Source organism: Pristiophorus japonicus, chromosome 5 (genome assembly GCF_044704955.1).
Source record: "Pristiophorus japonicus isolate sPriJap1 chromosome 5, sPriJap1.hap1, whole genome shotgun sequence".
Classification (NCBI taxonomy): Eukaryota; Metazoa; Chordata; class Chondrichthyes; family Pristiophoridae; genus Pristiophorus; species Pristiophorus japonicus.
The window spans coordinates 233,407,216-233,421,550 of record NC_091981.1 but is presented as its reverse complement, the minus strand read 5'-3'; the positions used below and the strand labels follow the sequence as shown (position 1 = coordinate 233,421,550).

The following is a 14,335-nucleotide window of genomic DNA, read 5'->3' as shown; positions in this document are numbered from 1 at the left end:
AAGGGAAATCGTGTTTAACAAATTTGAGTTTTTTTGAGGATGTAACTAGCAAGGTAGATAAAGTGCAACCAGTGGATGTAGTATATTTGGATTTCCAAAAGGCATTCAATAAGGTGCCTCATAAAAGATTGCTACGCAACATAAGCGCTCATGGGTTTGGGAGTAATATATTAGCATGGTTAGAGGATTGGTTAACAGACAGAAAACAGACAGTAGGGATAAATGGGTCATTCTCTGCCTATGACAGAAACTCTAATTCCTGTATTGGACTGTACAACCACCTGAGAACTCACTTTTAGAGTGGAAGCAAGTCTTCCTTGATTTCGAGGGACTGCCTATAATGATGGCAGGCTGTAACTAGTGGGGTGCCGCAAGGATCAGTGCTTGGGCCTCAGCTATTTACAATCTATATTTATGACTTAGATGAAGGGACAGAGTGCAATGTATCCAAGTTTGCTGATGGTACAAAACTAGGTGGGAAAGTAAGCTGTGAGGAGGATGCAAAGAGTCTGCAAAGGGATATAGACAGATTAAGTGAGTGGTGGGCAATAAGGTGGCAGATGGTGTATAATGTGGAGAAATTAGGATTACTCACTTTGGTAGAAAGAATAGAAAAACAGAATGTTTTTAAATAGTGAGAAACTATTAAATATTGGTGTTCAGAAAGATTTAGGTGACCTCGTACAGGAAACACAAAGTTAATGTGAAGGTACAGCAAGCCATTAGGAAGGCAAGTGGCATATTGGTCTTTATTGTGAAGGGGTTGGAGTACAAGAGTAAGGAAGTCTTACTACAATTGTACAGGGCTTTGGTGAGATCACACCTGGAGTACTGTGCACAGTTTTGGACATCTTATCTGAGAAAGGACATACATGCCATAGAGGCAGTGCAATAAAGATTCACTAGATTGATCCCTGGGATAAAAGGATTGTCCTATGAGGAAAGATTGAATAGATTGGGCCTACACTCTCTGATGTTTAAAAAAAAAATGAGAGGTGATCTCATTGAAACATATTCGATTCTGAGGGGGATTGACAGGGTAGATGCTGAAAACTTGTTTCCGCTGTCTGTCGAGCTAGGGGCAGTCTCGGGATAAGGGGTTGTCTATTTAAGGCTGAGATGTGGAGGAATTTTTTCACTCTGAGGGTTGTGAATCTTTGGAAATCTCTCCCCAAAAGGGCTGTAGGTGCTGAGTCATTGAGTATATTCAAGGCTGAGATAGATTTTTGGAATCTAGGGGAATCGAGGGATATGGGATTGGGCGGGCAAGTGGAGTTGAAGTCGAAGATCAGCCATGATCTTATTGAATGGCAGAGCAGGCTTGAAAGGCCACATGGCCTACTCCTGCTCCTAATTCTTATGTTGTTATGATTCAGACCAGTTCAGATCCATCATTGTTTCCATCATTGAGAGGGTGAAACTGCTTCACATCAAAAACTGTTTAATATAAGCGGTCTATTACTTTAACTGATTTTTTTTTGTGAAGCTTTATTGTTGATTTGTATTGAGAAAGTAACTTTTCATGTAGCAAATCTTTGCTGAAGTAATTATATGTCTTTTTATTACAGAGGACATACCGAGCAATGTATGACTACACTGCTGCTGATGAGGATGAGGTTTCCTTCAAGGATGGTGATTACATCATCAATGTACAAGCAATTGATGAGGGTTGGATGTACGGCACTGTCCAGAGAACTGGAAAAACTGGAATGCTTCCAGCAAACTATGTTGAACCTCTTCACTGAATCCAGTTTCTTGGCGAATGTGCTTAATCCTTTATTTTTATTACACTAAATGGTAATTAAAATGTCAAAAGGGAGAGATGAATCTGTTAAGTATATTAAAATCCTATTTACTATCTAAGTAGCTTTTCATTATTGTATTACTGATGTACTCTTACGACTTTTTAAGAAACTGTTCTTCTTACTGACCAATCTTATCATTCAGTGGGAAGACAGTATAATAGACCATGGTTTCCTGCAGTCAGTAAGGCTTTTAATAATGTTGACGTAACAACATTGATTGTGCTAGTCTTTAACAGCAACTTTGTCAGCTGTTGGATTTGTGTTACAAGTTATGATCAGCTCTGATCATAACTTACTGTATCACAAGTGTGATAAATCAATTCCTGCGTGCAATTTTGCTGAGTTTGCTTCTAGAGTATTTGCAGATTTCTGTTTTTGCGAAGTGTTTTAAGTTCAAGATACTCATCCTGAAGAAAAAAATGTGTGGTACAAATGATTGTGGGCTAATTTTGGAGAGATTTAATACTAACTAGTGCACATTTGTATTTTGCCTGTGAGATGCACAAAGATTACTAATGTCAGCTGTATAACTTGAAGTATTTCCTTAGTGGAACTTTGTCTTTCTTCCTATGCACTGTGGATATCTCAAGCACTTTCTTTACACTGAAATGAATTGTCCATGTACAGATCGCTCTGTAATGTTTTATTCCAGAAGAAACTTGTTGCCTTTTTAACCTTGGGGTAATTTGGGTTGTTAGAAATGGAGGTCCTAATACACGAGGGTCACCTGGTTTGGTTTGGTTTGTTTTGCTTTGCTTTGCTTGGTTTGGTTATTGGTTATGCATGCTTCATCGACAATGTCTTTTTTTAGCCAATAAAGACAGTTTATTTAATTAATTATAAGGTAACTCTCATTAACATTTATCCTGGTGAATGAACAGTTCTGTATGACTGGCACAACAATGCTTTGACTAGTGCCATAAAGGGTTAAATAAAGATACTGAAGTACGTACGTCTTTTTGACTGGTGGTCAATATTTCTTTCAAAGCAAGAAAGCTTATTGCGCTTTACATGTATACTGTGCAAACATTAACATTTTTGTGCAGATGACTACAGTGTAAAATTCTGAAATGTTAACTATTGCTACTTCATTAATTAAGAAAGGTGTGAGAGAGAAATCAGGAAGTTTCGACCTGTTAATCTAACTTCTGGTGTGGGAAAGTTGTTGGAATCTACAATTGGGAACAGAGTGACTGAGCACGTAGAGAAATTTGAGCTGATTAGAGAGAGCCAACGTGCATTTTTAAAGGTTAGGTCATGTCTAATGACTTAATTACATTTTATGGGGAAGTAACTAAAGTAGTAGACAGGAGAATGTTGATGGCTATAGTTTATATGGACTTCCAGAAGGTATTTGATAAGGTTACACATAAGAGACTGTTGGCTAAAATTATAGCTCATGAAATTGAAGGCAAATTACTGACCTGCTTAGGAGATTGTTTAGGCGGTAGAAGACAGAGTCGGGATAATGGGTACGTACTCAAATTGGAAGGAAGTGACTAGTGGTGTCCCACAAGGATCTGTGATTAGCGGCCTCAACTATTCACTATTTATTAATGACTTGGATAACATAATAGAGAGCTATATATCCAAGTTTGCTGTGACACAAAAATTGATGGCGTAGTCAGTCGGGTAGATGAGAGCGAAAAATTGCTAAGAGACATTGATAGATAAAGTCAGTAGGCAAAATTGTGGCAGATGGATTTCAACATAAGGAAGTGTGCGGTCATCCATTTTAGACCAATGAATGATAGCTCCAAGTATTTTTTTTTAATGGTGAACAGTGGAGGTCCAAAGAGATTTAGGGATCCATGTACACAGATCACCAAAATGTAGTAGTCAGGTACAAAATTAATCAAAAAGGCTAATGGAATGTTAGCCATTATATCTAGAGGGTGAGAATAAACAGGGAGGAAGTTTTGCTATAGCTATACAAAGGCCTGGTTAGACCACATCTGGAGCACTGTACAGTTCTGGGCCTTGGAAGGAGTGCAGCGCAGATTCACCAGAATGTTACCAGGGCGCCAAGGGTTAAATTATGAGGAGAGATTACATATACTCTCAGGCTTGTACTCACTGAAATATAGAAGGTTAAGGGATGATTTGAATGAATGGATGATTGAGGTTTTTAGGATTTTGAAAAGAATTGATGAGATAGAGAGAAATATTTTCTGCCAGTGGGGAGTCTAGGACAAGAGGACATAACCTTAAAATCAGATCCAGGCTATTCAGGAGAGAAGTTCTTGATGCAAAGGGTGGTCGAAATGTGGAGCACTCTCCCACAAAAAGCAGTAGCTGCTAGCTCAATTATTTTAAATCTCAGATTGGTAGATATTTGCTAGCTAAGGGTATTGACAGACATGGAGCCAAGGTGGGAGTTAGGATATAGATCAACCATGATCTTCTTTAATGGCAGAACAGGCTAGAGAACCTGAATGGCCTACTCCTTTGTCCTATGTTCATACATGGGATATTCTAATTATTTTCTGGACACTATGGGGGAAGGCATTCAATTTGGTTCAAATGGGTGGCACGATTCGAACATGCGCCCAAAGAAGTCAGTGAGCGGTCCAAGCCAAATTTGGCACCAGGCCTCATTTAAATTAAACTGGCATGGTTGAAGACACTAATGGGACGTCCTGAGGCAGTGTGCCGGTCAGGACTGTAGGAATTTCAGCCGGCTCTGACATCGAGCCAGCCCGCAGGTAGGTCCTGGAGGTGGGGGGAGGTGATGGTGGGGGAGGTGGGCAGAGACAAAGTCCAAGGGGGCAAGCCTGGGAAAGGCAACAGCTCAATATTTTTATGGAGCCAGGAGGAGCCTGTTTCAGGCTGACATCCTGGACACCTAGAAGTTACTGCATTCTAATTTGAAGTCGCTGCACTTTCAAGGGAGATTGGGTACAGGAGATTGCGAGCCGATATTTGTCCCCCCAACATTGATTATTCACCCCAAAAATGGGCGCAGTAATGTTCAATTTCTCTCTCATGAAGTTAATATTCATGCCTATGCCTCAATTTTTACAGCACAGTTTTCTACACTTTATTCTGGTTATCAATTCCTTAATAACATGATGGAAGTTCAACTTGGCATAACTGTGCTGTATAATATAGATTTAATCTTCAACAATGTGTAATTGCCCTATTCATCACATCCTAAATAACTTCAAACTAATGCTGGAGATAGACAAATAAGTCAAAAAATTACTTTTATTTTAAAAGCAAGACTTTTGGTATCCATTTTACTTATCAAATGTATCTGAACAAAACTGCACCAGTGACATTCATGGATGCAATCCACCATTTTGTTTGATTAATACCATTTATTTTACAAAGTGGCTATTTAGAGGAATCTGTATCCTGAATGTGGTGGTTTCAACCTTCCAGAGTAAATTGTGCCTGACTAGTACTTTGGTGTAGTTGGCTATGGGGCAGATTTGATGCAGCAGATTGTCTTTCTGTACTCCAGACCTGTTTTAATATCACATGTAATGTTCATCTTCATTTTATTTAGGCTGGTAACACTGAAACAGGAAAATCAGTGATTTTTTTAAACTTACAAACCAAGCACTCTAAATGGTGTAGGATTATGTTATAACTGAGAAAACAATATCAAGCATTTGAGGATATACAAATTATTTGATAAAGTGGTTTATAATCTGAACCATTACTGCACTCAGTATACTTGCAAAAGTAGTCAAAAATATAAACCATGAACTAAATTATGAAAGGGCAATTGTTGCAGGTAAAGATTAAGATGACATTGCCTTTATTCTACATTATATTGAAGCATTATTTCTTCATACTTCTGTTTCAGAAAAGTTACTGGTTTCCATTCCAATATCTTTCAAATGTCACTAGAATTATTCTAACTTGCTTGTATAACTAAAATAAATTCTGCTTATTTTTATAGTGAAGTATTCATTGTATTATACAGTGGTCTGTTATGTTGGTTCATTACTAAAGACTATGTTGTTCTATATATGTACAATATTTTACTGTGCAAACTAAATAGAAATAAATAAAGCCAGCTTTCTGTTTTCAAGCCTTTCTTCTCGGGTTATGTATGCCCAACAGCTCCTTTTATTTGTGCTTTCATAGGGGTTTGCTGAAGGCATAGTGGTTTCTGGAATCATAGAAATTTACAGCACGGAAGGAGGCCATTTCGGTCCATCGTGTCCATGCCTGCCAACAAGAGGCTACCCAGCCTAATCCCCCTTTCCAGCTCTAGGTCCGTAATCCTGCAGGTTTCGGCACTTCAGGTGCACATCCAAGTACTTTTTAAATGTGGCGAGGGTTTCTGCCTCTACCACCCTTTCAGGCAATGAGTTCCAGACCCCCACAACCCTCTGCGTGAAGAAATTTCTCCCCAAATCCCTTCGACCAATTACTTTAAATTTATGCCCCCTGGTTGTTGACCCCTCTGCTATGGGAAATCGGTCCTTTCTATCCACTATATTTAGGCCCCTCATCATTTTATACACCTCAATGAGGTCTCCCCTCATCCTCCTCTGTTCCAATGAAAACAAATCCAGCTTATCTAATCTGTCCTCATAGCTTAGATTTTCCACTCCCGGCAACATCCCCATAAATCTCCTCTGTACCGTCTCCAGTGCAATCACCTCCTTCCTGTGATGCGGTGACCAGAATTGCACACACTACTCCAGCTGTGGCCTAACCAGTGTTTTATACAGTTCAAGCATAACCTCCCCCCGCCCCCTGGTCTTCGGCTAATAAAGGCAAGCATTCCGTATGCCTTCTTAACCACCTTATCTACCTAGCCTACTTTCAGGGATCTGTGGACATGCACTCCAAGGTCCCTTTGTCCTACCATTTAATGTGCATTCCCTTTCCTTGTTAGCCCTCCCCAAATGTAACATGGTAGACACAGATGAGGAAGAACATTAGGCCCATCCTAGCTCATCGATCCAAAAAGGACCCTCTTACAGCATCAAACTTTTTCTCAAAGGATTCCAGGCTTTTAACCTATGTTGGCTCGACAGGATCCATTCCACGTATTGATCACTCATATGAAGAAAAACATTCTGAAATTTACCCTAATAGTAACTTTTTCCAGTTGAACTTATGTTCCTTTTTCCTATTGGCACAGTTTATTATGACATCCAGTTTTAGATTTACATTCTTTTATCATTTACTATCTTCTGAGGCCCCCTCAAAGTCACATCCTTTGAAGGTTAATAACCAACTGGTTTCTCCATTCTTCCCTCATAACTCAGTCCTCTAATGCCAGTGATCATTCTCGTAGCTCTTGAATTGCCTCCAGGGCTCCATTTAATGTCTCCATTGGGCCATGGTAACCACAATTGGTCACACTACTCAAGGTGGGTTCTGATCAGTCTGACTTTTATTTTGGTTTTATAGTTCATTATTTTAATTACTTTACTAATTGGACATATTAAGTGCTCAGTCTACTAAGACTCTGGAATTGCATTCAATTTCACCCTTAGCTATTGAGACATTCACAGCGTGTATCTGAAATGTTTGTTATTTCTATGTACAATACTTTAAATTTGCCTGCATTAAATATTACATTACAGTTTCATCCACTTGCATATTGCCCTCTTTCCATTAAGTTTGTGAATCCAAATAACTAATGTAAATTAGAAATGATGAGGATCATAACAGCAATCCCTGTCGCACTTCATTCAAGTCGATGTCCCCTCCCAACACTGGTACTCTCCTAACAAGTAACCACAGCTCATTATTCTTCTGCCAATCTCTTGTTTGTTTCAAGGTTCAGAAACATGGAAACATAGAAAATAGGTGCAGGAGTAGGCCATTCGGCCCTTCGAGCCTGCAGCACCATTCAATAAGATCATGGCTGATCATTCATCTCGGTAACCTTTTCCAGTTTTCTCTCCATAGCCCTTGATCCCTTTAGCCGTAAGGGCCATATCTAACTCCCTCTTGAATACATCCAATGAACTGGCATCAACAACTCTCTGTGGCAGGGAATTCCACAGGTTAACAAATCCCTGAGTGAAGAAGTTGCTCCTCATCTCAGTCCTAAATGGCCTACCCCTTATCCTAAGACTGTGTCCCCTGGTTCTGGACTTCCCCAACATCGGGAACATTCTTCCCGCATCTAACCTGTCCTGTCCCGTCAGAATCTTATACGTTGCTATGAGATCCCTCTCGTCCTTCTAAACTCCAGTGTATAAAGGCCCAGTTGATCCAATCTCTCCTCATATGTCAGTCCAGCCATCCCTGGAATCAGTCTGGTGAACCTTCGCTGCACTCCCTCAATAGCAAGAACATTCTTCCTCAGATTAGGAGACCAAAACTGAACGCACTATTCCAGGTGAGGCCTCACCAAGACCCTGTACAATTGCAGTAAGACCTCCCTGCTCCGATACTCAAATCCCCTAGCTATGAAGGCCAACATGCCACTTGCCGCCTTCACTGCCTGCTGTACCTCCATGCCAACTTTCAGTGACTGATGAACCATGACACCCAGGTCTCATTGGACCTCCCCTGTTTCTAATCTGCTGCCATTCAGATAATATTCTGCCTTTGTGTTTTTGCCACCAAAGTGGATAACCTCACATTTATCCACATTATACTGCATCTGCCATGCATTTGCCCACTAACCTAACCTGTCCAAATCACCCTGCAGCCTCTCAGCATCCTCCTCACAGCTCACACTGCCACCCAGTTTAGTGTCATCTGCAAACTTGGAGATATTACACTCAATTCCTTCATCTAAATCATTAATATATATTGTAAAGAGCTGGGGTCCCAGCACTGAGCCCTGTGGCACTCCACTGGTCACTGCCTCCCATTCCGAAAAGGACCCGTTTATCTATCCCGACTCTCTGCTTCCTGTCTACCAGCCAGTTCTCTATTCACGTCAGTATATTACACCCAATACCATGTGCTTTGATTTTGCACAACAATTTCTTATGTGGGACCTTGTCAAAGGCCTTTTGAAAGTCCAAATACACCACATCCACTGGTTCTCCCTTGTCCACTCTACTAGTTACATCCTCAAAAAAATTCCAGAAGATTTGTCAAGCATGATTTCCCTTTCATAAATCCATGCTGACTTGGACTGATCCTGTCACTGCTTTCTAAACGCACTGCTATTTCATCCTTAATAATTGATTCCAACATTTTCCCCACTACTGATATCAAGCTAACCGGTCTATAATTACCCGTTTTCTCTCTCCTTCCCTTTTTAAAAAAGTGGTGTTACATTAGCTACCCTCCAGTCCATAGGAACTGATCCTGAGTCGATAGACTGTTGGAAAATGATCACCAATGCATCCATTATTTCTAGGGCCACTTCCTTAAGTGCTCTGGGATGGAGACAATCAGGCCCCGGGGATTTATCGGCCTTCAGTCCCATCAATTTCCCCAACACAAATTCCCGCCTAATTAGGATATCCTTCAATTCCTCCTCCTCACTAGACCCTCGGTCCCGAGTACATCTGGAAGGTTATTTGTTTCTTCCTTCGTAAAGACAGAATCAAAGTATTTGTTCAATTGGTCTGCCATTTCTTTGTTCCCCATTATAAATTCACCTGAATCTGACTGCAAGGGACCTACGTTTATCTTCACTAATCATTTTCTCTTCACATATCGATAGAAGCTTTTGCAGTCAGTTTTTATGTTCCCGGCAAGCTTCCTCTCGTACTCTATTTTCCCCCTCCTAATTAAACCCTTTGTCCTCTCTGCTGAATTCTAAATTTCTCCCAGTCCTCCGGTTTGCTGCTTTTTCTAGCCAATTTATATGCCTCTTCCTTGAATCGAACACTATCCTTAATTTCCCTTGTTAGCCATGTTTGAGCCACCTTCCCTGTTTAATTTTACTCCAGACAGGGATGTACAATTGTTGAAGTTCATCCATGTGATCTATAAATGTTTGCCATTGCCTATCCACTGTCAACCCTCTAAGTATCATTTGCCAGTCTATTCTAGCCAATTCACGCCTCATGCCGTCGAAGTTAGCTTTCCTGAAGTTAAGGACCCTTGTTTCTGATTAAACTATGTCACTCCAGCTTAATAAAGAATTCTACCATATTATGGTCACTCTTCCCCAAGGGGCCTCGCACAACAAGATTGCTAATTAGTCCCTTCTCATTACACATAACCCAGTCTAGGATGGCCAGCTCTCTCATTGGTTCCTCAACATATTGGTCGAGAAAACCATCCCTAATACACTCCAGGAAATCCTCCTCCACTGCATTGCTACTAGTTTGGTTAGCCCAATCTATATATAAATTAAAGCTGCCCATGATAACTGCTGTACCTTTATTGCACATATCCCTTATTTCTTGTTTGATACATAAGAACATAAGAACAGAAGAATTGGGAACAGGAATAGGCCATCTAGCCCCTCGAGCCTGCTCCGCCATTCAACAAGATCATGGCTGATCTGGCCGTGGACTCAGCTCCACTTACCTGCCCGCTCCTCGTAACCCTTAATTCCCTTATTGGTTAAAAATCTATCTATCTATGATTTGAATACATTCAATGAGCTTGCCTGAACTGCTTCCTTGGGCAGAGAATTCCACAGATTCACAACACTCTGGGAGAAGAAATTCCTTCTCAACTCGGTTTTAAATTGGCTCCCCCGTATTTTGAGGCTGTGCCCCCTAGTTCTAGTCTCCCCTACCAGTGGAAACAACCTCTCTGCCTCTATCTGGTCTATCCCTTTCATTATTTTAAATGTTTCTATAAGATCACCCCTCATCCTTCTGAACTCCAACGAGTAAAGACCCAGTCTACTCAATCTATCATCATAAGGTAACCCCCTCATCTCCGGAATCAGCCGAGTGAATCATCTCTGTACCCCCTCCAAAGCTAGTATATCCTTCCTTAAGTAAGGTGACCAAAACTGCACGCAGTACTCCAGGTGCGGCCTCACTAATACCCTATACAGTTGCAGCAACACCTCCCTGCTTTTGTACTCCATCCCTCTCGCAATGAAGGCCAACATTCCATTTGCCTTCCTGATTACCTGCTGCACCTCCTGCAAACTAACTTTTTGGGATTCATGCACAAGGACCCCCAGGTCCCTCTGCACCACAGCATGTTGTAATTTCTCCCCATTCAAATAATATTCCCTTTTAATGTTTTTTCCAAGGTTGATGACCTCACATTTTCCGACATTGTATTCGATCTGCCAAACCTTAGCCCATTCGCTTAACCTATCTAAATCTATTTGCAGCCTCTCTGTGTCCTCTACACAACCCGCTTTCCCACTAATCTTTGTGTCATCTGCAAATTTTTTACACTACACTCTGTCCCCTCTTCCAGGTCATCTATGTATATTGCAAACAGTTGTCGTCCCAGCACCGATCCCTGTGGTACACCACTAACCACGGATTTCCAACCCGAAAAGGACCCATTTATCCCGGCTCTCTGCTTTCTGTTAGCCAGCCAATTCTCGATCCACGCTAATACATTTCCTCTGACTCCGCGTACCTTTATCTTCTGCAGTAACCTTTTGTGTGGCACCTTATCGAATGCCTTTTGGAAATCTAAACACACCACATCCATCGGTACACCTCTATCCACCATCCTCGTTATATCCTCAAAGAATTCCAGTAAATTAGTTAAACATGATTTCCCCTTCATGAATCCATGTTGCATCTGCTTGATTGCACTATTCATAGCTAGATGTCCCGCTATTTCTTCCTTAATGATAGCTTCAAGCATTTTCCCCACTACAGATGTTAAACTAACCGGCCTATAGTTACCTGCCTTTTGTCTGCCCCCTTTTTTAAACAGAGGCGTTACATTAGCTGCTTTCCAATCCGCTGGTACCTCCCCAGAGTCCAGAGAATTTTGGTAGATTATAACGAATGCATCTGCTGTAACTTCCGCCATCCCTTTTAATACCCTGGGATGCATTTCATCTGGACCAGGGGACTTGTCTACCTTGAGTCCCATTAGCCTATCCAGCACTACACCCCTAGTGATAGTGATTATCTCAAGGTCCTCCCTTCCCACATTCCCATGACCAGCAATTTTTGGCATGATTTTTGTGTCTTCCACTGTGAAGAGCGAAGCAAAATAATTGTTTAAGGTCTCAGCCATTTCCACATTTCCCATTATTAAATCCCCCTTCTCATCTAAGGGACCAACATTTACTTTAGTCACTCTTTTCCGTTTTATATATCGGTAAAAGCTTTTACTATCTGTTTTTATGTTTCGCGCAAGTTTATTTTCGTAATCTATCTTTCCTTTCTTTATTGCTTTCTTAGTCATTCTTTGCTGTGGTTTAAAATTTTCCCAATCTTCTAGTTTCCCACTAACCTTGGCCACCTTATACGCATTTGTTTTTAATTTGATACTCTCCTTTATTTCCTTGGTTATCCACGGCTAGTTATCCCTTCTCTTACCGCCCTTTTTTTTCACTGGAATATATTTTTGTTGAGCACTATGAAAGAGCTCCTTAAAAGTCCTCCACTGTTCCTCAATTGTGCCACCGTTTAGTCTGTGTTTCCAGTCTACTTTAGCCAACTCTGCCCTCATCCCACTGTAGTCCCCTTTGTTTAAGCAAAGTACGCTCGTTTGAGACACTACTTCCTCACCCTCAATCTGTATTACAAATTCAACCATACTGTGATCACTCATTCCGAGAGGATCTTTTACTAAGAGATCGTTTATTATTCCTGTCTCATTACACAGGACCAGAGCTAAGATAACTTGCTCCCTTGTAGGTTTTGTAACATATTGTTCTAAGAAACAATCCCATATGCATTCTATGCTACACAGGAGGGCAGGAAAAAGAGTGGGAGAGTGATAGTGATAGGGGATTCGATTGTAAGGGGAATAGATCGGAGTTTCTGCAGCCGCAACCGAGACTCCAGGATGGTATGTTGCCTCCCTGGTGCAAGGGTCAAGGATGTCTCGGAGCGGGTGCAGGACATTCTGAAAAGGGAGGGTGAACAGCCAGTTGTCGTGGTGCACATTGGTACCAGCAATATAGGTAAAAAACGGATGAGGTCCTACAAGACGAATTTAAGGAGCTAGAAGCTAAATTAAAACGTAGGACCTCAAAAGTAGTAGTCTCAGGATTGCTACCAGTGCCACGTGTTAGTCAGAGTAGGAATCGCAGGATAGCTCAGATGAATACGTGGCTTGAGCAGTGCTGCAGCAGGGAGGGATTCAAATTCCTGGGGCATTGGAACTGGTTCTGGGGGAGGTGGGACCAGTACAAGCCGGACAGTCTGCACCTGGCCAGGACTGGAACCAATGTCTTAGGGGGAGTGCTTGCTCGTGCTGTTGGGGAGGAGTTAAACTAATATGGCAGGGGGATGGGAACCAATGCAGGGAAACAAAAAGGAGACAAAAGCAAAAGACAGAAAGGAGATGAGTAAAAGTGGAGGGCAGAGAAACCCAAGGCAAAAAAGAAAAAGGGCCACTGAATAAAAAGGGGCTGCACGAGGGCTCAAAACTAAAAATCATGGTTTAAAAACTAGTATTAAAACACTCCACCTAAACGCACGCAGCATTCAAAATAAAGTAAATGAGTTGACGGCACAAATCATTACAAATGGGTATGATTTGGTGGCCATTACAGAAACGTGGTTGCAGGGTGGCCAAGACTGGGAATTAAACATACAGGGGTATCCAACGATTCGGAAAGATAGACAAGAAGGGAAAGGAGGTGGGGTAGCTCTGTTAATAAAGGATGATATCAGGGCAGTTGTGAGAGATGATATTGGCTCGCATGAACAAAATGTTGAATCATTGTGGGTGGAGATTAGAGATAGTAAGGGGAAAAAGTCACTGGTCGGCGTAGTTTATAGGCCCCCAAATAATAACTTCACGGTGGGGCGGGCAATAATCAAGGGAATAATGGAGGCATGTGAAAAAGGAACGGCAGTCATCATGGGAGATTTTAACCTACATATCGATTGGTCAACTCAAATCGCACGGGGTTCCCTGGAGGAGGAATTCATAGAATGCATACGGGATTGTTTCTAAGAACAGTATGTAACAGAACTTACAAGGGAGCAAGCTATCTTAGATCTGGTCCTGTGTAATGAGACTTAAGAGTGACTTTTTCCCCTTACTATCTCTAATCTCCACCCACAATGATTCAACATTTTGTTCATTAGAGCCAATATCGTCTCTCACAACTGCCCTGATATCATCCTTTATTAACAGAGCTACCCCACCTCCTTTCCCTTCTTGTCTATCTTTCTGATATGTTTAATTCCCAGTCTTGGCCACCCTGCAACCACGTTTCTGTAATGGCCACCCAATCATACCCATTTGTAATGATTTGTGCCGTACCTCATTTACTTTATTTCGAATGCTGCGTGTGTTTAGGTAGTGTTTTAATACTAGTATTTTAAACCATGATTTTTAGTTTTGACCCCTCCTGCAACCCCTTTATATTCATACATATTGTCCCTTCCTATCACCTTGTGGTTTACACTTACCCCAGTGCTACTCTGCTCTGTTGCTTCCTGCCTTTTGCATTCTTTCTTGGGGTCCTGTTCATCTGAGCTCTCACCCACTCTAACTAGCTCAGAGCCCTCTCCTGGGTTCCG

General features: G+C 41.4%; 1 protein-coding gene across 11 annotated transcripts in view; it reads left to right on the top strand.

Moving 5' to 3' along the window:
* nebl (nebulette) overlaps positions 1-4,523 on the top strand; it is a 403,223-nt gene extending 398,700 nt beyond the window's left edge. For all 11 annotated transcript variants that reach the window (XM_070881396.1, XM_070881395.1, XM_070881387.1 and 8 more), the window contains one exon: positions 1,569-4,523. In XM_070881396.1, coding sequence (XP_070737497.1) covers positions 1,569-1,745 — 177 coding nt within the window. In that variant the 3' untranslated portion in view covers positions 1,746-4,523. The remainder of the gene's footprint in view (positions 1-1,568) is intronic.
* Positions 4,524-14,335: the final 9,812 nt, after the last annotated feature.